The following is a 25,287-nucleotide window of genomic DNA, read 5'->3' as shown; positions in this document are numbered from 1 at the left end:
TGGTGGTGGAGAGGATAAAAGACCTGGCATAAGATCCAAACATTGCAGGTTCAAACCCTACATGTGCAGATTATCAACATAAAACATGGTTGTGTTTGTATGATTAAATGCTGTTAAAATGTCCTATGAATGAAATTAAAATGCATTGTGTCTCTATATCACCTACAACACAGTCCTCAAATGCATATTGCCATTACATTTGGAGAAAAACATAATGGGGATGATTTTCATGTTGTGGTAATATTAAGTAAAACTTAAATATGACATTTTCTAAATGTTCTTGAAATGTTCTGAGGACATCCAATACAAGGTAAAATGAATATTGTGTGAACATCAATGGAATATTATGTTAAACCTAAAACAACTATGCAATGAACATCATAAAAACTGACCTATTTCATTCTTACAACATTAAAGGCAATGTCCTGTGTAACATAACTTAAACATTGTATGAATGTCATCACAACTGAGCATATTTTGTGTTTTGGGAACCTAAACATGTTTATGTACCAACACTGTTCCCACAAACTAATTGCACTACCGTTCAAAGGCGACCGTTCACTTAGAAATGTCCTTGTTTTTAAATGAAAAGCACATTTTATGTCCATTAAAATAACATAAGATGTATCATTACATTGGTAATGTTGTAAATGACTATTGTTGTAATTGACTATTGTAGCTGGAAACATCTGCTGGAAACAGCAGATTTTTTTAGGGGTTATCTTCATAGGCGTACAGAGGCTCCTTAATCAGCATCCATCACTCCTGTGTTCCAATAGCACATTGTGTTAGCTAATCCACGTTTATCATCTCAAAAGGCTAATTGATCTTTAGAAAACCCTTTTGCAATTATGTTAGCATAGCTGAACTGATGTTCTGATTAAAGAAGCAATAAAACTGGCCTTCTTTCGACTAGTTGAGTATCTGGAGCATCAGCATTTGTGGGTTCAATTACAGGCTCAAAATGGCCAGAAACAAATAACTTTCTTCTGAAACTCGTCAGTCTATTCTTGTTCTGAGAAATGAAGGCTATTCTATGCGAGAAATTGCCAAGAAACTGAAGATCTCATACAACGCTGTGTACTACTCCCTTCACAGAACAGCGCAAACGGGCCCTAACCAGAATAGAAAGAGGAGTGGGAGGCCCCGGTGCACAACTGAGCAAGAGGACAAGTACATCAGTGTCTAGTTTGAGAAACAGACACCTCACAAGTCCTCAACTGGCAGCTTCATGAAATAGTACCCGCAAAACACCTGTCTCAACGCAGGTAGCCTAGTGGTTAGAGCAGACTAGTAACCGAAAGGTTGCAAAATTGAATCCCTGAGCTGATAAGGTAAAACATTTGCCGTTCTGCCCCTGAACAAGGCAGTTAACCCACTGTTCCTAGGCTGTAATTGAAAATAAGAATTTGTTCTTAACTGACTTGCCTAGTTAAGTAAAGGTAAAATAAACTAAAAAACAGCGAAACTGGCAGCTTCATTAAATAGTACCCGCAAAACAACCGTCTCAATGGCAACAGTGAAGAGGCGACTCCGAGATGCTGGCCTTCAAGGCAGAGTTGCAAATAAAAAGCCATATCTCAGACTGGCCAATAAAAATGAAAGATTAAGATGGGCAAAAGAACACAGACACTGAACAGAGGAACTCTGCCTAGAAGGCCAGCATCCCGGAGTCGCCTCTTCACTGTTGACGTTGAGACTGGTGTTTTGCGGGTACTATTTAATGTGAAGCTGCCAGTTGAGGACTTGTGAGGCGTCTGTTTCTCAACGTTTTGGTAACATATCTTTTGTGATGTTACCACAGTGTTCCCACCAGACTGTTTCCACAACCTAATGACACATTTCGGGAACATTTAATGAACAGATTAAATGTGTTATAGGAACGTTCTTGCAACATCAGGCAGATGTTTTATACAACAACAACAAAATATCTCCCTTTTGTGGAATGTTCTGTGGTGGTTGTTACAACATTTTTGTGAATGTTACAATAACATTCCAAGGATATTTCATATAAAACATTTTTGATAAATAAATAGATTTGATCAAAAACATTCTCTGAATTCTCTGAATGTTTTTGGGATGTTATAATCTTAATGTTAGATAACTTGAATATAATAGGAATCTTAGCTAATGTTCTGGGAATGTTCCTGGTTTTCTGGGGAATATCTATTCATTTTTATATTTAAAGAGGACATTTGCCATTGGCTACGCCGATTCGCATTTTGAGAAATCCCCCGGATTTTAATGTCTATGGAAATCCCATGCAGCCTATGTTATCCTCACAATTAATCCTGATAGGTTTCTGAAATGACCTTAGTGATCACTGTTTTACAGCCTGTGTTCGAAATAGCTGCTCAGTGAAACGACCTGTCCTGATTTGTCATAGACGCTTGCTAAAAAACTTTAATGAGCAAGCCTGCCTTCATAAACTTGCCTCTGTAAAATGGTATAGAATTAGCTTGATTCCCTCTATCGAGGACGCTTGGACCTTTAAAAAAAAATATATTCAGTGGTATTGTTAACAAACACGCCCCCATAAAGAAAATGAGAATTAAAAACAGGTTCTGCCCCTGGTTAGACCGTGATCTTGCAGAGTTACTCCACCTCAAGAATTGCATTTGGTGAAAGGCTCGGCACATGCAAACTCAGGCTAACTGGCTATCGTTCAGGCAAATGAGAAATAAGTGCACTCAGGCTATCCGGAAGGCCAAAGTTATTTACTTTAAGGAGCAGTTCTCTCTTTGTGGGTCTAACCCCAAGAAGACACCTGCCCATGTCCTTTAATGTTGATGATGTGGTTGTTACTGACACAAAGCACATAGCTGAGCTCTTTAATCACCACTTCATTAAGTCAGGGTTCCTATTTGACTCAGCCATGCCTCCTTGCCCGTCCAACATTTCCTCATCTCCTACCCCTTCTAATGCTACTATTCCTGATGCTTTACCTCTTTTTTCCCCTTTTTTATTTATTTTTTATTTAACCAGGTAGGCTAGTTGAGAACAAGTTCTCATTTGCAACTGCGACCTGGCCAAGATAAAGCGTAGCAATTCGACACATACAACAACACAGAGTTACACATGGAATAAACAAAACATACAGTCAATAATACAGTAGAACAAAAGAAAACAACAAGTCTATATACAGTGAGTGCAAATGAGGTAAGTTAAGGAAATAAATAGGCCTTGGTGTCGAAGTAATTACAATAGAAATTAAACACTGGAATGGTAGATCGGCAGAAGATGAATGTGCAGGTAGAGATAATGGGGTGCAAAGGAGCAAAATAAATAAATACCAGTATGGGGATGAGGTAGGTAGGTAGATGGGCTGTTTACAGATGGGCTATGTACAGGTGCAGTGATCTGTAAGCTGCTCTGACAGCTGGTGCTTAAAGCTAGTGAGGGAGATGTGAGTCTCCAACTTCAGAGATTTTTTACAATTCGTTCCAGTCATGGGCAGCAGAGAACTGGAAGTAAAGACGATCAAATGAGGAATTGGCTTTGGGGGTGACCAGTGAGATATACCTACTGGAGTGCGTGCTACGAGTGGGTGCTGCTATGGTGACCAGTGAGCTGAGATAAGGCGGGGCTTTACCTAGCAGAGACTTGTAGGTAACCTGTAGCCAGTGGGTTTGACGACGAGTATGACAAGTCTTTCCCCTGCCCCGCTACAAAGTTTCTCCCTGCAGGCAGTCACTGAGTCCGAGGTGCTGAAGGAGCTCCTTAAACTTGACTCCAAAAAAACATCTGGGTCAGATGGTTTAGACCCTTTCTTCTTTAAGGTTGCTGCCCCTATCATCGCCAAGCCTGTCTCTCCTTTCTGTGGAGGTTCCTATTGCCTGGAAGGCAGCCATGGTTCATCCTTAATTTAAAAGGGGAGATCAAGCTGATCCTAACTGTTATAGGCATATTTCTATTTTGCCCTGTTTATCAAAAGTGTTGGAAAAACTTGTCAATAAACAACTGACTGTCTTTCTTCATGTCTATATGATATTCTCTCGGGCATGCAATCTGTTTCCGCTCAGGTTATGGATGTGTCACTGCAACCTTAAAGGTCCTCAATGATGTCACTATTGCCCTTGATTCTAAGCAATATTGTGCTGCTATTTTTATTGACATGGTCAAAGCTTTTGATACAGTAGACCATTCCATTCTTGTGGGCCAGCTAAGGAGTATTGGTGTCTCTGAGGGGTCTTTGGCCTGGTTTACTAACTACCTCTCTCAAAGAGTGCAATGTATAAAGTCAGAAGATCTGCTGTCTCAGCCACTGCCTGTCATCAAGGGAGTACCCCAAGGCTCGATCCTAGGCCCCACACTCTTTTCAATTTACATCAACAACATAGCTCAGGCAGTAGGATGCTCTCTCATCCATTTATATGCAGATGACACAGTCTTATACTCAGCTGGTCCCTCCCTGGATTTTGTGTTAAATGCTCTATTTTTCTACAACAAAGCTTTCTTAGTGTCCAACAAGCTTTCTCTACCCTTAACCTTGTTCTGAACACCTCAAAAACAAAGGTCATGTGGTAAGAAGAATGTTTCTCAAATGTAAGATTTCGAAGTTGTTCCAAACTTCAAATTTCGAAGTGTTTGGTTACTTCTCTGTATCGTTCCAAAGTTACATTTTGGCATTAACTCCGAATTCTTAAGTATAGGCATTAACTCAGAATTCTTAAGGTTAGGCATTGACTCAGAATGGTTAAGGTAAGGGTTAAGGTTGGGGATAGGCTTAAAACTCAAATAGTTTAAAACAACTTTCTATTGCTGGATTTGAACATACAACATTTACGCCCTAGCAAAACCAAAGCCAACCTGAAGGTAACACTGCTCACTGTTGCCACTTGTGGCCGGTTCCCAAGTCATCTCCAGACATCCTCAGACATGGATGGTTGTCTAATACTGACTTGTGTGATACAAGTCAGTACTCACCTGAGTGACCTTCCTGAAAACATCAGCTATGCAGGTGTCTTCTATCGCAGGTTAACACTTAATCTGATTAAATCTAGGTCTAAGTGTACACCTCATGTATTCCTACCCACTAAATGGATTTTGTACTCCCATTCCTGGTGTCCTCAGTAGGCTATCTAATATAATACATTCTTTCTCAAAACATTGTTTGTTTTTGTAGTTAAATGTCTAATTTGGCTGTTCATCATGGGTTTAAATGGGTGAAAAGAAGGCTTCAACTTCCTGTTCATTTTGTCTGTCCTTATTCAACAATAATACGTTCTTAGACCAAAGAGTGAAGGAATAAAAACTTCACATTTTGTGATGACAGCAATGATACTGGTGAGCAATGACCGTTCTGTGGGCTATAATAAACACAATAGATTTCAAGTCCATAGAAAGGAAGACAGAAGATACTAACCGAGTAAAAGAACTTTGATTTCTCTGCGTTCTCTCTTCTTCTGCTTTCGGAGAATCCTCTGAATCTCCTTGTCAATAGCAATAGTCTGCCTCTCTTCATTGTCCAGGAAACAAACGCAGGTCCGACGGCACCATTGCCAGCACGCCATGTCAAACTCACTAAAATAGGTAGATAAATAGATGTGTTTATAAATAGGCATACTATATTTCTCAGGCTAAACCCAATAAAGTTGGCAGACATGTGCACCGAATATAGTCATTCACCTGCGCACCAGGAAATTATGAGTGGTGTTTTTTCCCTCAGAATCAGAAACGTGATCATTGCATAATGTTTCTCAAACTGCTTCTTCATACCATTGAAACACAAATGAGTCTCAATCATCAGACACAGATTGATTTTACTCTACTTTTTATTGCGTTTTTTTATTATGGTCGTTAAATCACAATTAACTTTCCCGTTAGAAACCCTATGACAATTCTTGTCACGAACAAACATGGAAGTTATTAAAAACAAATAAGTCATATGTTTTAATCAAAACGATTTACCTTCAATGTGTCACACGCCTTGTAAAGCAGATAGGCCTACAGAAGACTTTCGTTGTGCCCGATCCATTCTTCCCGTGTCTCTAATATATTTATTTTAACTGCATGAATTTTCCGTTGAAGCATGACAGACTATTTCCAGGTTTCAATAGCTTTTCATCTAAAACAAGTAAGCAGATCTGTGAATAGGTCTACGGGTTCCGTAGAATATGCAGAATATGTAGTTTGATGAAACACTCTCAGTCAGTTGAGAACACCAAATTGAGAAGTCCCTCGGGCACATAGCCTAGAATAAATACTTTTAGACTTTGCTGGAGTAGATTACTCATAATTTTCCTATTTCTAACGAACATTTCTTATGTATAATTACAGGGTCAATAGACATATGAATCATTCTAAAAGTGTTTTTGGTGTGAAATTAATGGCACAACAGGTATTTGTCACTCCTCTCCCTATCCAACTTTCTGTAAGTCAGTGAATCTTTTGTCTCAGCAGGCAGAACCGGTTAGTCAGGACATTCATGCACTCTCCAACAGGTATCAGATATTAAGATTGCCTGAGCTCCACATTGCCATGGGAACAAGGTGTGGTAAGCCACTGTTAAGAAAGGGAGGGGAAGTGAGAACGATATGGTGAATGGACAGTAAAAGGAAAGTTCCCTTCTTTCTGCTAAATAAAGTAAATTAGGTGATAATAGTGATAACCCAAAGTCAGGGATGAGTACATGGAAGAGGAAGCTCAGCTCAGGCAGTATGAGGTACAGCCCAGGGGAGCTGCCCAACCTATTTCTATCTGTGGAAAATGGAATGAGGTAGCCAATACAAGGCATTATCAATGATTAATCCCAGAACAAATCATCTGGTATTTCATGGATGTTGCACCTGCCTGTCTGCAATCTATGTTGCTATTGCATAGCAGCCTACCCTACGGTTCTACGATGCCTGATTACCTATAGTTCAACTTTGCTTTGTTGCCCTCTACTTGCTCCGCCCCACTCTGTGTATTGAGTGGAGTCCATCCACACAGGTGAGGAGGTTGATGACGTCAGAATAAGGTTATGTTAAGGCATGTTGTGAAAACAATAAAATATGCATTAATTTATGCATTTATGCAGCAAATCATGCTTTTCTAAAATAGTGCTAGTAAGTGTGTGTGTGACATACTCAAGAAAGACACACCTGTTTAACTACAGCACCAGTCAAAAGTTTGGACACAGCTACTCATTCAAGGGTTTTTCTTTATTTTTACTGTATTCTACATTGTACAATAATAGTGAAGACATCAACACATATGAAATAATACATATGTAATCATGTAGTAAACAATAAAGTGTTAAACTAATCAAAATATATTTTAGATTTTAGATTCTTCAAAGTAGCCACCCTTGATGACAGCTTTGCACACTCTTAGCATTCTCTCAACCAGCTTCACTTGGAATGCCTTTCCAAAAGTCTTGAAGGAGTTTCCACATATGCTGAGCACTTGTTGGCTGCTTTTCCTTCACTCCAACACATCACTTCACTCCAACTCATCCCAAACCATCTCATTTGGGTTAAGGTCGAGTGATTGTGGAGGCTAGGTCATCTGATGCAGCACTCCATCACTCTCTTTCTTGGTCAAATAGCCCTTACACAGCCTGGAAGTGTGTTGGGTCATTGTCCTGTTGAAAAACAAATGATAGTCCCACTAAGCGCAAACCAGATGAGATGGAGTAACACTGTAGAATGCTATGGTAGCCATGCTGGTTAAGTGTGCCTTGAATTCTATATAAATCACAGACAATGTCACCGGCAAAGCACACCATGACACCTTCACCTCCATGATTCGCGGTGGGAACCACACATGCAGAGATCATCTGTTCACCTACTCTGCATCTCACAAAGACACGGCGGGTTGGAACCAAAAATCTCAAATTTGAACTCAAACTAAATGACAGATTTCCACCAGGAGAGTACCTCGTGAAGCTGGTTGAGAGAATGCCAAGAGTGTGCAAAGCTGTCATCAAGGCAAAGGGTGGCTACTTTGAAGAAGCTCAAATATAAAATATATTTTCATTTGTTTAACCCTTTTGTGGTTACTACACGATTCCATATGTGTTATTTCATAATTTTGATGTCTTCACTATTATTCTACAATGTAGAAAATAGTAAAAAATAAAGAAAAACCCTTGAATGAGTAGCTGTGTCCAAACTTTTGACTGGTACTGTACATTGTTTAAATATACCATTACATGATGTAAGGCTACTTCTTTAATGTTATCAGTGAACTGACACTATCAGTTAAATAAAGGCAATAGGGTTGAAACCAAGCGCTCACCCTTTCTGTCAGATAGGTGAAATGTTAGGATGTCTATGAAGTACAGTACATCCCAAAAACGTGCAATTACCTTTATTGTCCACATGGTGTCACCTGGATCAACTTTATTAGAATACAGCAGTGGTGACAATGCATTGCTCCATTTAATCAATCAGCTGCATGAGTAAATTCTACACTGCAAAAAAACAAGATTGTTGTCAAATAAGGATAGTGGGAATGTGTGTGTGAAATACACTGGAATAAAGAAATCAATCAATCAATCAACTAATCATGCACGTTGCTGCATCAAGTACTCTTTTCTTTGTGTTGCTCATCTGTATGCATGACTTTGCCTGGAATGCAAACTATTTCTGTTTCACTTTCACATTGTTTTCAAAAAAGTGTGCGCTGAATACAACAGTGAAATGCTTACTTACAGACCCTTAACCAACAATGCAATTCAAAAAGAGTTAAGAAAATATTTACCAAACTAAAGTAAAAAAATAACAAAAAGTAACACAATAAAATAACAACAATGAGGCTATATACAGGGGGTTCCGTTACTGTGTAAATGTGCAGAGAGAGAAAGGTTAGTTGAGGTAATTTGTACATACAGGTAGAGGTAAAGTGGCTATGCATAGATAATAAACAGCGAGTAGCAGTAGTGTAAAAACAAATTAAAAACAAGTATCAAACCGGACAGCGGAAAACCCACAATATAACGAACACCTTTACATAACAGAAACAAGCCCACACAAACACAAGGGGGCTAATCAAACTTAAATAACACCAACCCAAAAACCCCAACAAGGAACAGGTGAAAACAATTAGACAAAACCAAACGAAAAGGGAAAAAGGATCGGTGACAGCTAGTAGCCCGGCGACGATGACCGCCGAGCGCCACCCGAATGGGAAGGGGAGCCACCTTCGGTGATATTCGTGACATCTCTATCCCCAACGCACTAGACGACCAGTTCTTATAGCCTTCAGCCGTACACTTATCCTACTCCTCCTCTTTTCATCTGGTGATGTAGAGGTTAACCCAGGCCCTGTAGCCCCAAGTTCCACTCCTATTCCCCAGGCACTATCATTTGTTGACTTCTGTAACCGTAAAAGCCTTGGTTTCATGCATGTTAACATCAGAAGCCTCCTCCCTCCTCCCCTTGTTTTATTCACTGCTTTAGCACACTCTGCCAACTGTGATGTCCTAGCCATGTCTGAATCCTGGCTTAAGGAAGGCCACCAAAAATTATGAAATTTCCATCCCCAACTACAACATTTTCCGCCAAGATAGAACTGCCAAGGGGGGTTGCAATCTACTGCAGAGACAGCCTGCAGAGTCCTGTCATGCTATCCAGGTGTGTGCCCAAACACTTTGAGCTTCTACTTTTAAAATCCACCTTTCCAGAAATAAGTCTCTCACTTTTGCCACTTGTTATAGATCCCCCTCAGCCCCCACCTGTGCCCTGGACACCATATGTGAATTAATTGTCCCCCATCTATCTTTAGAGTTTGTACTGTTAAGTGACCTAAACTGGGATATGCTTAACACCCCAGGCATCCTACGATCTAAGCTAGATGCCCTCAATCTCACACAAATTATCACGGAACCTACCAGGTACAACTCTAAATCCGTAAAAATGGGCACCCTCATAGATATCATCCTGACCTCTAAATACACCTCCGCTGTATTCAACCAGTATCTCAGCGATCATTGCCTCATTGCCTGTGTTCCTAATAGGTCCGCGGTCAAACGACCACCCATCATCACTGTCAAACGCTCCCTAAAACACTTCAGCGAGCGGGCCTTTCTAATCGACCTGGCCTGGGTATCCTGGATGGTTGTTGACCTCATTCCGTCATTAGAGGATGCCTGGTTATTCTTTAAAAGTGATTTCTTCACCATCTTAAATAAGCATGTCCCATTCAAAAAATGTAGTACTAAAAACAGATATAGCCCTTGGATCACTCCAGACCTGACTGCCATTGACCAGCACAAAAACATCCTGTGGCGTACTGCATTATCATCGAATAGCCCCAGTGATGTGAAACTTTTCAGGAAAGTTTGGAACGAATATACACAGGCAGTTAAAATGCTAGCCTTTGCTTTCCTAACAGAAATTTGCATCCTGTAGCACAAACTCCAAAACATTCTGGGACACTGTAAAGTCCATGGAGAATAAGAGCACCTCCTCCCAGCTGCCCACTGTACTGAGGTTAGGAAACACTGTCACCAACGATAAATCTATGATAATGTTTATGATAGCATTTTTCTAAGGCTGGCCATGCATTCCACCTGGCTGCCCCCACCCCGGTCAACAGCTCTGCACCCCGAACAGCAACTTGCCCAAGCCTCCCTATTTCTCCTTCACCCAAATCCAGATAGCTGATGTTCTGAAAGAGCTGCAAAATCTGGACCCCTACAAATCAGCTGGGCTAGACAATCTGGACCCTCACTTTCTTAAAATATCTTCAGCCATGGTTGCAGTCCCTATTACTAGAATGTTCAATCTCTCTTTCGTGTCGTCTTAGATCCCTAAAGATTGGAAAGCTGCTGCGGTCATCCCCCTCTTCAAAGGGGGTGACACTCTAGAACCAAACTGCTACAGACCTATATCTATCCTACCCCTGCCTTTCTAAAGTCTTCGAAAGCCAAGTTAAAAAGCAGATCACCGACCATTTCGAATCCCACTGTACCTCCTCTGCTATGCAATCTGGTGTCCGAGCTGGTCTTGGGTGCACCTCAGCCATGCTCAAGGTCCTAAACGATATCATAACCGCCACCGATAAAAAACAATACTGTGCAGCCGTATTCATCGACCTGGCCAAGGCTTTCGACTGTCAATCACTGCATTCTTATTGGCAGACTAAACAGCCTTGGTTTCTCAAATGACTGCTTCGCCTGGTTCACCAACTTCTTCTCTGATAGAGTTCAGTGTGTCAAATTGGAGGGCCTGTTGTCCGAACCTCTGGCAGTCTCTATGGGGGTGCCACAGGGTTCAATTCTCGGGTCGACTCTTTTCTCTGTATACATCAATGATGTCGCTCTTGCTAATGGTGATTCTCTGATCCACCTCTACGCAGATGACATCATTCTGTATACTTATGGCCCTTCTTTGGACACTGTTAGCAAACGTCAAGACAAACTTCAATGTCATACAACACTCCTTCCGTGGCCTCCAACTGCTCTTAAATGCAAGTAAAACTAAATGCGTGCTCTTCAACCGATCGCTGCCCGCACCTGCCCGCCCGTCTAGCATCACCACTGGACGGTTCTGACTTAGAATATGTGGACAACTACAAATACTTAGGTGTCTGGTTAGACTGTAAACTCTCCTTCCAGACTCCCATTATGCATCTTCAATCCAAAATTAAATCTAGAATTGGCTTCCTATTTCACAACAAAGCATCCTTAAATCATGCTGCCAAACATACCCTCGTAAAACGGACTATCCTACCGTTCCTCGACTTAGGCGATGTCATTTTCAAATTAGCCTTCAACCCTCTACTCAGCAAATTGGATGCAGTCTATCACAGTGCCATCTGTTTTGTCACCAAAGCCCCATATACTACCCACCACTGAGACCTGTATGCTCTCGATGGCTGGCCCTCGCTTCATATTCGTCGCCAAACCCAATGGCTCCAGGTCATCTATAAGTCTTTGCTAGGTAAAGCCCTGCCTTATCTCAGCTCACTTGTCACCATTGCAGCACCCACCCGTTATACATGCTGCAGCAGGTATATTTCACTCGTCACCCCCAAAGCCAACTCCTCGTTTGGCCACCTTTCCTTCCAGTTCTCTAATGCCAATGACTGGAACGAATTGCAAAAATCACTGAAGCTGGAGACTTATATCTCCCTCACTAACTTTAAGCATCAGCTGTCAGAGCAGTTTACCGATCATTGCACCTGTACATAGCCCATCTGTAAATAGCCCACCCAACAACCTCATCCCCGGAATTTTCTGGAAATGTTCCATGGGAAGTTAAGCCAGGATTTGGGGAATTTTGCTTCAATTCATCAAAAATGTTAGCATATAACAGTGAACCTTTTTTTGTGGGATACACATAAGGCAATTCTAGATCTTGTGGCATATTTTGGTTAAACTATCCCCAAATCAATGGAATTGCAACCCTCTGCATGCACAGTGCATTCTTCCATTACATGTGCAGTACACTCTTCCATCACATGTACAGCTGATTCTCAAGATCTTGCACATCAATGAGCCCACACGACTACAGTGTCTGTGCCAATGACTACATACTTTCTCGTATGGTGTGATTGCAATACTGGGTGGGGTGAATATATTTTATATGACATACATGATTCTTTTGTTAACTAGTAAATAGTAGCCTACAGCAAAGTGTGTTTAACTTCTTGGATATAGGGGGCGCTCTTTTAATTTATGGATAAAAAAACGTGCCCGTTTTAAGCGCAATATTTTGTCACGAAAAGATGCTCGACTATGCATATAATTGCCAGCTTTGGAAAGAAAACACTCTAAGGTTTCCAAAACTGCAAAGATATTATATGTGAGTGCCACAGAACTCATGCTACAGGCGAAACCAAGATGAAACTTCAACCAGGAAATGAAGGAATTTTTGAAGTTCTGTTTTCCATTGTCTCCTTATACGGCTGTGAATGCGCCGGGAATGAGCCTGCCCTTTCTGTCATTTCTCCAAGGTGTCTGCAGCATTGTGACGTATTTGTAGGCATATCATTGGAAGATTGGCCATAAGAGACTACATTTACCAGGGGTCCGCCCGGTGTCCTTTGTCTAAATTGGTGCGTAATCTACAAGCTGCACGCAGTCATCCAGTGATTGAGAGGAGAGAGGAGGCTTTCAACGAACGATATATCATGAAGAGATATGTGAAAAACACCTTGAGGATTGATTCTAAACAACGTTTACCATGTTTCAGTCGATATTATGGAGTTAATTTGGAAAAAAGTTCGGCGTTTTGAAGACTGAATTTTCGGGTTTTTTTGGTAGCCAGACGTGACGCACCAAACGGAGCAATTTCTCCTAAACAAATAATCTTTCAGGAAAAACTGAGCATTTGCTATCTAACTGAGTCTCCTCATTGAAAACATCTGAAGTTCTTCAAAGGTAATGATTTTATTTGAATGATTTTCTGGTTTTTGTGAAAATGTTGTCTGCTGATGCTAACGCTAAATGCTACGCTAGCCGCGCTAGCTGTTACACAAATGCTTATTTTGCAATGGTTGAGAAGCATATTTTGAAAATCTGAGATGACAGTGTTGTTAACAAAAGGCTAAGCTTGAGAGCTAGCATATTAATTTCATTTCATTTGCGATTTTCATGAATAGTTAATGTTGCGTTATGGTAATGAGCTTGAGGCTGTATTCACGATCCCGGATCCGGGATGGCTCGACGCAAGAAGTTAAATAATTTCTAACTTGTTAACAATTTCTGCTAGTTAGGTTTTGCTATCATGTGGGTTTTAGCTTGCTTGAGCCTGCAAACTGAGGAGTGTTAATTCACCTGTTTCCATACATGTTTCATTTTGAAACATTTATCTTACAAAGGAGTTGTTTAATATAACTGCTTAACTATTTATCTGTAAATGGAATTGTATTTTGTTTGTTTTACAAAATTTTTTCTAATCTTTACAGGAAAATGCAGCAGGCACTATCTGATGGGTAGAGACATTTCACTGCAGCTAATGTAGAAAGAAAAGCTGTGTACATTTACAAATACTGTGCCAAATCATATTTGAAGAATGCAACAAAGATGCAGAATCATCTGGCCAAGTGCATAAAGTTCCCTCAGCGTTCACAACAAGCAACCTCTGAAAAAAGTCCCTCTACTTCTATTCAAGGTGAAAATTATGAATCAGACACCTTATCGATAGCAACAGCTCATGGTCTTCCTGGAATCAGAAGTTGTTTTTGACTCAATGGAGGAATGTAGTCAGAGAAATGCTGATGAATGTCTTGCTCAAGCTTTGTATGCCACTGGTTCACCCCTGATGCTCACAGGCAATGTGTATTGGAAGAAATTTCTGAATGTTCTTCGCCCAGCATACACCTCTCCAATCAGACATGCTTTATCTACTAATTTGCAGGATGCAGAGTTCAGCAGAGTTCAAGTGAATGTCAAGCAAATCATAGAGAAAGGAGAATGTATTGCAATCATTTCTGATGGGTGGTCGAATGTTCGTGGGCAAGGAATAATTGACTACATCATCTCCACCCCTCAAGCAGTATTCTACAAGAGCACAGACACAAGGGACAACAGACACACCGGTCTCTACATTGCAGATGAGCTGAAGGCAGTAGTTAATGACCTTGGACCACAGAAGGTATTTGCACTGGTGACAGACAATGCTGCGAACATGAAGGCTGCTTGGTCCAAAGTGGAGGAGTCCTACCCTCACCTAACACACCCATTGGCTGTGCTGCTCATGCATTGAATATGCTCCTCAATGACATCATGGCACTGAAAACAATGGATACACTCTACAAGAGAGCCAAATAAATGGTTAGGTATGTGAAGGGTCACCAAGTTATTGCAGCAATCTATCTCACCAAGCAAAGTGAGAAGAATAAGAGCACCACATTGAAGCTGCCCAGCAACACCCGTTGAGGTGGTGTTGTCATCATGTTTGACAGTCTCCTGGAAGGGAAGGAGACTCTCCAAGAAATGGCCATATCGCAGTCTGCCGATATCGACAGCCCCATCAAGAGGATCCTCCTGGATTATGTATTTTGGGAGAGAGTGGTAAGCAGCCTGAAACTCCTGAAACCTATTGCAGTTGCCATTGCATGGATTGAGGGAGACCATGCCATCCTGTCTGATGTTCAGACTCTGCTTCCTGATGTAAGAGAAGAAATCCGTACCGTCCTGCCCACTTCACTGTTGCTCTAAGCAGAGGAAACTGCAGTTCTGAAATACATAAAAAAGTGTGAAGACTTCTGCCTGAAGCCCATACACGCTGCAGCGTACATGTTGGACCCCAAATATGCTGGCAAGAGTATCCTCTCTGGTTCAGAGATCGACGAGGCCTATGGTGTCATCACTACCGGGTCTCGCCACCTTGGCCTGGATGAGGGCAAGGTTCTTGGCAGTCTGGGAAAGTACACTTCCAAGCAAGGGCTTTTGGATGGAGATGCAATATGGCAGTCGTGCCAACATATCTCATCAGCCATCTGGTGGAAGGGACTTTATGGATCTGAGGCTCTTTCCTTTGTTGCCTCCATCATCCTCCACAATCCCAACAACATCAGATGCCTCAGAGTGCAACTGGTCCTTGTTTGGGAACACACACCAAAGCACGCAACAGGCTTGAAAAATTGGTGGCCATACAGGCAAATTTGAGGCTTTATGAGCCTTACAAAGAGCCATCCTCAACAAGGTTGGAAAGTGACAGTGAAGATGAGGCCTCAGTCTGATGTTTAAGAGGTGGACATTGAGGAGGTCCAGGGAGAAGACATGGAAGCCTGAGAGGAAGACAACCAAAGCTTTAGTTTCTAGTCTATCATTTTACAGATGTACCCCCTCCCCGGAGGCTGAACGCCCCGGGCGGCAGGGTAGCCTAGTGGTTAGAGCATTGGACTAGTAACCGGAAGGTTGCAAGTTCAAATCCCCAAGCTGACAAGGTACAAATCTGTCATTCTGCCCCTGAACAGGCAGTTAACCCACTGTTCCTAGGCCGTCATTGAAAATAAGAATTTGTTCTTAACTGACTTGCCTAGTCAATTTTTTTTTAACCGTCACGTATGATCTCTCTCAGGTTTCCTGCGCCTCAGCGGAGGTGACTGGTCCGCTCCTGAACCACGGGATCGTCATTTTGGTCTGTGTCCTGCAGCTGGAGCCGCGAGTCGGGGAGCGGGTCCCTCTCCAGCCTGCTATTAATGCGCACACCTGTCACCATCGTTATGCGCACCTGGACTTAATCACCTCCCTGATTACCTTCCCTATATATGTCACTCCCTTTGATTCCTTCCCCAGGCGTTATTGTTTCTGTTCCAGTGTCATGTCGGTGTGTTGTTTGTGTTTCTTGTTTTGCATTTAGTTGCGTTTTATTTATTAAAACACTCACTCCCTGAACTTGCTTCCCGACTCTCAGCGCACTCCTTACATCAACAGCTCGCAGATAGTATGGGTAGGCCTATAGCCTACATGATGAGATTATTGTGGACAAAATAATTGCATCCTGGCACGCATCGATGCTCATGTCACCAGAATAAGACCCTCGATATTTATTGGAAAGGATAATCAAGGTCATGCAGCTTGCACCTTCACCACCCTGTGAAGTTAATTTAATCTGTAGCCTAATAAACTGCATGGTTTCCAGACAAGTTGTCGTTGGAGGACCACACAACATGCCATGACTCAGAGCAGCGGTCTACCCTAAACCCTAAATCTTGTCATGAAAAATGTGGAAATTAAGCACGTTGAGACTAAACTGCTTGGTGTAACCCTGGATTGTAAACTGTCATGGTCAAAACATGGATGAAACAGTAGCTACAATGGGGAGAGGTCTGTCCGTAACAGCGCTGCTCTGCTTTCTTGACATTGCTGTCAACAAAACGAGTCCTCCAGGCCCTAGTTTTGTCACACCTGGACTACTGCTTAGTCATATGGTCAAGTGCAATAAAGAGGGACATAGGCAAATTACAGTTGACCCAGAACAGAGCAGCATGGCTGTCCCTAAAATGTACACGGAGAGCTAACATCAATGACATGTCAATTTCTCATGGCTCAAAGTAGAGGAGCAATTGATCGCATCACTACTTCTCTTTATGATAGGTATTGACATGTTGAAAGCACCAAGCTGTCTGTTCAAACATCTAGCACACAGCTCAGACACCCAAGCATACCCCACAAAACATGCCACCAGAGGTCTCTTCACAGTCTCCAACAAATGCGACCAAATATGTGATGAAAAAAAGACTTTGCATGATTCCATGGTACAGGGTGTATAAGTTGATATATAAAACAATGCAAGATTGAAGACTTTGTGCTTTTCAGCTAAAATTATTATATAGAATTCTTGCCACCAACAAAATATTGAATATTTGGGGCATAAAATCATCGAAGCTCTGACGATTTTGTTGTGAGCATACAGAATCAATAGACCCATTTATTTTGGTATTGCCCTTAGGTAGCCTGTTTCTGGTCTCAGGTTCAGGAATGACTGAAAATGCATAGCATTGATCTAAAATTGACCCTAGATGTCACGTTCTGACCTTTATTTCCTTTGTTTTGTCGTTATTTAGTATGGTCAGGGTGTGAGTTGGGGTGGGCAGTCTATGTTTGTTTTTCTATGATTTTGGGATTTCTATGTTTCGGCCTAGTATGGTTCTCAATCAGAGGCAGGTGTCATTAGTTGTCTCTGATTGAGAATCATACTTGGGTTTCACTGTTTGTTTATGGGTGTTTGTTCACCACACAGTACTGTTTTCGGTTATTCACGTTACGTTTATTGTTTTTGCATTTTAGTGTTCAGTTTGTCTTTAAAATAAACACCATGAACACTTACCACGCCGCATCAGATGAAGGAGGAAAACCATTACATTAGAAATAGAACTGTTCGGAGATCTGGAGAGACCGGGTCAGTCAATTACTAATATACTAATACTCCTAGTAAAAATATTTATCTTCAACTTGCAATCTGTGGATTCCATTCGATTAGATAGATTGAAATTGTACGTTAAACATCACAGCATAGTTAAAAGATATGTTTTGCGTAAAAATCCGAAGAGTGTGGCCAGCATAGATAGGTGGGATGGGCTGAGGGTTGGGATGTGGAATCGGAGACAAGTGGGAGTGGAGTTGCTGTGCGGGAGATATAATAATGGTCAAAGATAAGTCAAAAATAAAACATAATAAAAAGTATGTTTGAATGACACTGAGGGGCAGTGCTTTTACAGCTAATGCCAGTTTGCCTGAGGCTGACGCCGTGCAGGTGTTTGTACACATGCATATATGCACACTCTTGTTCAAATAAACGCATACAAGAACACACACACACACGTAATAGTGCCAGATATGCACACAAACATACAGTTGAAGTCGGAAGTTTACATACATTTAAGGTGGAGTCATTAAAACTTGTTTTTCAACCACTCCACAAATTTCTTGTTAACAAACTATAGTTTTGGCAAGTCGGTTAGGACATCTACTTTGTGCATGACACAAGTAATTTTTCCAACAATTGTTTACAGACAGATTATTTCACTGTATCACAATTCCAGTGGGTCAGAAGTTTACAGACACTAAGTTGACTGTGCCTTTAAACAGCTTGGAAAATTCAAGAAAATGATGTCATGGCTTTAGAAGCTTCTGATAGGCTAATTGACATCATTTGAATTAATTGGAGGTGTACTTCTGGATGTATTTCCAGGCCTGCCTTCAAACTCAGTGCGTCTTTGCTTGACATCATCGGAAAATCTAAAGAAATCAGCCAAGACCTCAGTAAGAAAATTGTAGACTTGCACAAGTCTGGTTCATCCTTGGTAGCAATTGGTAGCAATTTCCAAATGCCTGAAGGTACCACGTTCATCTATACAAACAATAATATGCAAGTATAAACACCATGGGACCACACAGCCATCATACTGCTCAGGATAGGAGACGCGCTCTGTCTCCTAGAGATTAACGTACTTTGGTGCGAAAAGTGCAAATCAATCCCAGAAAAACAGCAAAGTACCTTGTGAAGATGCTGGTGGAAACAGGTACAAAAGTATCTATATCCACAGTAAAACGAGTCCTATATCGACATAACCTGAAAGTCCGCTCAGAAAGGAAGAAGCCACTGCTCCAAAACCGCCATAGAAAAGCCAGACTACGGTTTGCAACTGCACATGGGGACAAAGATCGTACTTTTTGGAGAAATGTCCTCTCATCTGATGAAACAAAAATATAACTTTTTGGCCATAATGACCATAGTTATGTTTGGAGGAAAATGGGGGAAGCTTGCAGGCCGAAGAACAACATCCCAACCGTGAAGCACGGGGGTGGCAGCATCATGTTGTGGGGGTGCTTCGCTGCAGGAGTGACTGGTGCACTTCACAAAATAGATGGCATCATGAGGAGGTAAATTATGTGGATATATTGAAGCAGCATCTCAGGACATCAGTCAGGAAGTTCAAGCTTAGTCGCAAATGGGTCTTCCAAATGGACAATGACCCCAAGCATACTTCCAAAGTTATGGCAAAATGGCTTAAGGACAACAAAGTCAAGGTATTGGTATGGCCATCACAAAGCCCTGACCTTAATCCTATAGAACATTTGTGGGCTGAACTGAAAAACCATGTGCGAGCAAGGAATCCTACAAACCTGACTCAGTTACACCAGCTCTGTCAGGAGGAATGGGTCAAAATTCACCCAAGTTATTGTGGGAAGCTTGTGGAAGGCTACCCGAAACCTTTAACCCAAGTTCAACAATTTAAAGGCAATGCTACCAAATACTAATTGAGTGTATGTAAACTTCTGACCCACTGGGAATGTGATGAAAGAAATAAAAGCTGAAATAAATAATCCTCTCTACTATTATTCTGACATTTCACATTCTTAAATGAAAGTGGTGATCCTACCTGACCTAAGACAGGGAATTTTTAGGATTAAAAGTCAGGAATTGTGAAAAACTGAGTTTAAATGTTTTTGGCCAAGGTGTATGTAAACTTCCGACTTCAACTGTATAGTTGGCATTGCTGTTATGATTTTAGTTGTCCTTGATTTCCTTTGTTTTTATTTTTTTGCATTGTTTTTATTTTTTTTGCATTGTTTGCTGTTTTTATTGTTCTTATTTTTTCTCTTTAGTTCATTCTCTTGGTTGTTGGTGCATTGGGGGTGGGGAATGGAATTAATTGTATTTTATTTTTCTTCTTCGGGGGGAGGGGACTGTTGGATGGGTCTTGAATGGTTGAGGGACAGCTTTTGGGGAACTGTGGGGGGATCTTGGAGGTTTCGGGTTCACGTTTTTGGCCTGGTGGGAGATCTGTCAACGTGCCCTTGAGCAGGGCATTGACCCTGGATGCTTCTGTGTGTCGCTCTGAATGGGAGTCTGTTGGATGACTGGTATTGTGTAGTTGTTGAGCGGCTTCACTGCTAGTATATAGTATATTTCGGATATTCAATAAAAACTCTTTTTTTTTAAAGTTTGCCGATGACACGACAGTGGTGGACCTGATCACCAATGATGCTGAGACAGTCTATAGGGAGGATGTCGGAGACCTGGCAGTCTGTTGCCAGGACAACAACCTCTCACTCATCGTGGACAAGACAAAGGAGCTTATTGTGGACTACAGTAAGCGGAGAGCTATTCTCTCTGCTACTGCACAGCAAACGGTACTGGAGCACTAAGTCTGGGACCAAAAGGTTCCTGAACTGCTTTTACCCCCAAGCCAAAGGACTGCTAAATAGTTAGTCTGGGTAGCTACTTGGTTATCTCAATTTCCTCGCACTGGTACCCCATGTATAAAGCCAAGCTATTGCTTGCTCATAATGTATTTACTCGTGTTACTATTTTTTACTATTATTATTATTATTATTATTAATGATGCCCACTGCCTTCTTTTGTTCCTCAGACACACAATTAATCAGGACCTGGTCACTGATTGATCCCACTTTTCCCCGCACAAGATTCACCTTCTTCGAGACCCCAAATGGGTCTCACAGATTACCATCCTTATCAAAAATTGCATCGGAACAAGAAACAAATCCTTGTCTGACATACACTTATCATCCCCTTCAGTTTAACACTTTCTTCTTTATCATTCCATTATTTGATACTACTGTTCTTCATTCTTCTTCAACTCCACTCGCGTCTCGAAGTCTGATAGTCGAAATGGCGGCGAGTAGTGCGGACGAAATGGAGGAAATGGAGAAGGTTGGAGAATCAACAGCTGTGCTGGAATGTGTATGGGTGTCAGTTTTGATGATATGGAAGGGGAGGATGAGGGTCAAGGACCAGAATGGTCTGTAGTGGAAAGACATAGGAAGAAGAGATATCATGATACTGAAAGCAGTGGAGCGCATAGTAAAGAAAGTATATAGAAAGCCAAGGTAGGAAGCAAGAGTAATAATGTTTTGGAGTGGAAAGTGGTGATGGTGTTTGATAAGACCACAGGGCCTCATTTACACCCTATCCGACTAACCAACGTTGTAATAGAAAGAGATCGGTGAAGTCAAATTAGTTAATTGGAAATGGTAGATTGTTAATATGTTGTGTTAGCCAGGCTCAGCAAGGGAAGATTCTGCAAATGGAAAAGCTTAAAGTGAAGAAGATTAAAAGTCATGTTCTCTTATACTAGTGGAGTCATCACTGGGGTCCCAATATCTATTTCCATAGATAATATTAAAGAAAATGTGAATTGAGGCAGAGTTATTGAGGTTAAAAGGTTGATCAGTAGGAAAGAGGGTCAAAGAAGTGAAAGCTTATCAGTGCTGCTGAAGTTGGAGTAGGTTTTGCCTGGAAAAGTACAGATATATTTATTTTAGTTTAAATTCCGGAGAATTTGTCCAATCCCCATTGCGGTGTTTTAAATGCCAAATAATGGGACATATAGTTGTTCAGTGTAAAGGAAAGGAAATATGTGCCAAGTGTGGAGGTGGACATGATTACGGTGAATATGGGAGCAATGTGAAGGTTAAGTGTTGTAATTGTTGAGGGGAACATAGTGCAGCATTTGGTAGATGCCAGGTGCAGAGAGAGGCTAGAGAGGCTCACAGATATAGAATCAGTCATTATGTATTGTATGCAGAGGCTGTAAGATATAGGTGGAACTACAGTGTGGAATGATGGAGCTTCCATGGCGGCTCCTGTACTAAGTGGACCAAGTGTCGGGCTGGTGATTCTGCTGGTCCTGGCATGGTTTCGAGACCTTTTCAGCAATCTTGCACTCATTAATATGCCGTGTCAAAGGACACTTTGACAGTGAATGAAGTTAACTTCATAGCTTTCATTGGTAAGGTTATCAACACAACTTGGGTTGTGGAAATCAGAAATGCCAGGTTGAAGGTTATTGTGGATACGGCAAAATAGTTACTGGGGGTAACAGATGTTACTTTTGAAAAGGTTGCAGACATGCTGAATAATCCTAATTGTTTCAGCATGATATAGATTAAGTTTAATGGGTTGGGGGGCTTGGGAGGTTGTTGTTTCACTTTGGACATCCACTTCCGCCATGCTCCTTCACCTTGTATGGTGTCTTATTTCCATTGTAGAGTGGTAACTAATATCTTATAGGGTGTCCAATCAAAAATGCATTTTTTGACCAATGGGTAAAATAATATGTAAATTGTGTAGATACTCCTCTAGGAAAAACAAAGGACTGAACCTCATGTCTTTACCATAATCCGTTCAAAAGTTATTGGAGTTTTAACCCTTGTAGGATGGCCAGAATTAAGGTGACTAAATCAATTGAGGTCAGAATGAAATCAGAAAAATTGCATCGCATCAGCTAGAATGGATTCTGTGCGAGAATTAAGGCTAATGGCTACCTGACACACCTACTTTCCTAATGAACTCGTCATCTTACTTTACGAATCTGCAGAATACAAAACAGAGGTAAGATGGATATCGATTTTCAGACGTGACATAGTATTTTAATATTTTAGTAAACGCTCGTCCTACTAATTCGAAATTCCTGTTCTTTTTAGAAGATTTCTCACAAAAACAAGGGTCTCAGTGAAATGTCAACAGAGCACTGAGCATATCAAGCTTTTTATTTTCAAAGCCTTTTACATTTAATTCAGCTCCTGTCATGCTAATTTAGCTTTTTGCGACCCGCAGAAACAACTTTGAAGACGACGACTAAAAAGTGTAAAATCCTCAAAAGCTGTTACTAGAAACCTGCACCGTTACTGTCAACAGAGCTCCATGCTTATTTTCGGATGTATTAGGTTATGAAATGATTGCCCAAAAACACTTTTTGGATATAATGCAAATATGTTAGAGAAAGACCCCACTGAACGATTCAGAACCTTAATACTCATATATCTTGCAAAAATTGATTTTATACCATAAGGAAGTTAAATTCCATTACTGAAGGTACCAGTACCATTCAAAGGTTTTTCTTTATTTATTTTTTTACTATTTTCTACATTGTGAATAATATTGAAGACATCAAAACTATGAAATAACACACATGGGATCATGTAGTAACCAAAAAAGTTCAAAGTAGCCACCTTTTGCCTTGATGACAGCTTTGCACAATCTTGGCATTCTCTCAACCAGCTTCATGAGGTAGTCACCTGGAATACATTTGCAACAGTCTTGAAGGAGTTCCCACATATGCTGAGCACTTGTTGACTGCTTTTCCTTCACTCTGCGGTCCAACTCATCCCAAACCATCTCAATTGGATTGAGGTCGGGTGATTGTGGAGGCCAGGTCATCTGATGCAGCACTCAATCACTCTCCTTCTAGGTCAAATAGCACTTACACAAATTATAGTCCCACTAAGCACAAACCAGATGGGATGGCGTATCACCGTAGAATGTTGTGGTAGCTATGCTGGTTAAGTGTGCCTTGAATTCTAAATAAATCACTGACAGTGTCACCAGCAAAGCACAAACCCTTCTCCTCCTCCATGCTTCACGATGGGAACCACACATGCAGAGATCATCCGTTCACCTACTCTGCAGTTCACAAATATACAGAGGTTGGAACCCAAAAAATCTAATTTGGACTCTGACCAAATGACAGATTTCCACCAGTCTAATGTTCATTGCTCGTGTTTCTTGGCCTAAGCAAGTCTCTTCTTCTTACTGGTGTCCTTTAGTAGTGGTTTCTTTGCAGCAATTCGACCATGAAAACCTGATTCATGCAGTCTCCTCTGAACAGTTGACGTTGAAATGTGTCTGTTACTTGAACTCCGTGAAGCATTTATTTCTGAGGCTGATAACTCTAAAGAACTTGTCCTCTGCAGCAGAGGTACAAGTTCTGGGTCTTCCTTTCCTGTGGTGGTCCTCATGAGAGCCAGTTTCATCATAGCGCTTGATGGTTTTTGCAACTGCACTTGAAGAAAATGTCTAGTTCTTGAAATTTTCCGGATTGACTGACCTCCATGTCTTAAAGTAATGATGGACTGTCATTTCTCTTTGCTTATTTGAGCTGTTCTTGCCATAATATTGACTTGGTATTTTACCAAATAGGCATATCTTCTGTATATCAACCCTACTTTATCACAACGCAACTGATTGGCTCAAACGCATTAAGAAGGAAAGAAATTCCACAAATGAACTTTTAACAAGGCACACCTGTTAATTGAAATGCATTCCAGACGACTACCTCATGGAACAGGTTGTGAGAATGTCAAGAGTGTGCAAAGCTGTCATCAAGGCAAAGAGTGGCTACTTTGAAGAATCTCAAATATAAAATAGATTTTGATTTGTTTAACACTTTTTTGGTTACTCCATGATTCCATATTTGTTATTTCATAGTTTATGTATTCACTGTTCTAATACAATGTAGAAAATAGTAAAAATCAGGAAAAACCCTTGAATGAGTAGGTGTGTCCAAACTTTTGGCTAGTCCTGTATATATAATAGACAATATTTTATTAAACAATGTTGTATTCCTGAAATCACAACTAGGAAATAGTAACTTCGATGAATATTTGAACATGGGCGGTAGGTAGCCTAGTGGTAGGTCTGTAACCGAAAAGTTGCTGGATCAAATCCCTGAGCTGAGAAGGTAAAAATCTGTCGTTCTGCCCCTGAACAATGCGGTTAACCCACTCTTTCCCGGTAGGCCGTTATTGTAAATAAGAATTTGTTCTCAACTAACTTACCTGGTTAAAAAAAACGCGCCAGTGACTAACGACGTTTGACAGGGGGATGGGAGTTGTCCATCCAGTCATATCTGGAACGGTGGTTGCTGTTCCTCGAAAGAATATAGTTATTCACTAGTTGTCATAATGATATCTAAACCACGCCAATTTCTACAAATTACCGTCGTAAACTGTGATTTCAAACCTAACTATAACCACTGCTAACCTTATATAATGACCAAAAAGTAAATGTCTGATTTCATGAATTTGTACGAGCCAATTTCGACGTTGTGGCTGGGATAACTAGTGACAACCAAAGGAAAGAGTTTGTAGGTTTCTCT

The 25,287-nt window shown here is 41.0% G+C and overlaps 1 protein-coding gene across 5 annotated transcripts in view; it reads right to left on the bottom strand.

The window, feature by feature from the left end:
* The window catches only part of LOC112236833 (guanine nucleotide-binding protein subunit alpha-11), a 53,770-nt gene extending 28,506 nt beyond the window's left edge, over positions 1-25,264 (bottom strand). For 2 of the 5 annotated variants that reach the window (XM_042306969.1, XM_024405465.2), the window contains exon 1: positions 5,366-5,622. Coding sequence is in view for 4 of the 5 variants with exons in the window: in XM_024405465.2 (XP_024261233.1) it covers positions 5,366-5,564 (199 nt within the window). In the remaining variant the exon portion in view is untranslated. The other 3 variants (XM_024405598.2, XM_024405534.2, XM_024405665.2) reach the window with 3 other exon arrangements.
* Between the last annotated feature and the right edge of the window lie 23 nt (positions 25,265-25,287).

The sequence above is a fragment of the Oncorhynchus tshawytscha genome, linkage group LG01 (assembly GCF_018296145.1).
Source record: "Oncorhynchus tshawytscha isolate Ot180627B linkage group LG01, Otsh_v2.0, whole genome shotgun sequence".
NCBI lineage: Eukaryota > Metazoa > Chordata > Actinopteri > Salmoniformes > Salmonidae > Oncorhynchus > Oncorhynchus tshawytscha.
The sequence above is the reverse complement of the archived record's forward strand: the minus strand, read 5'-3'. Positions and strand labels throughout refer to the sequence as shown.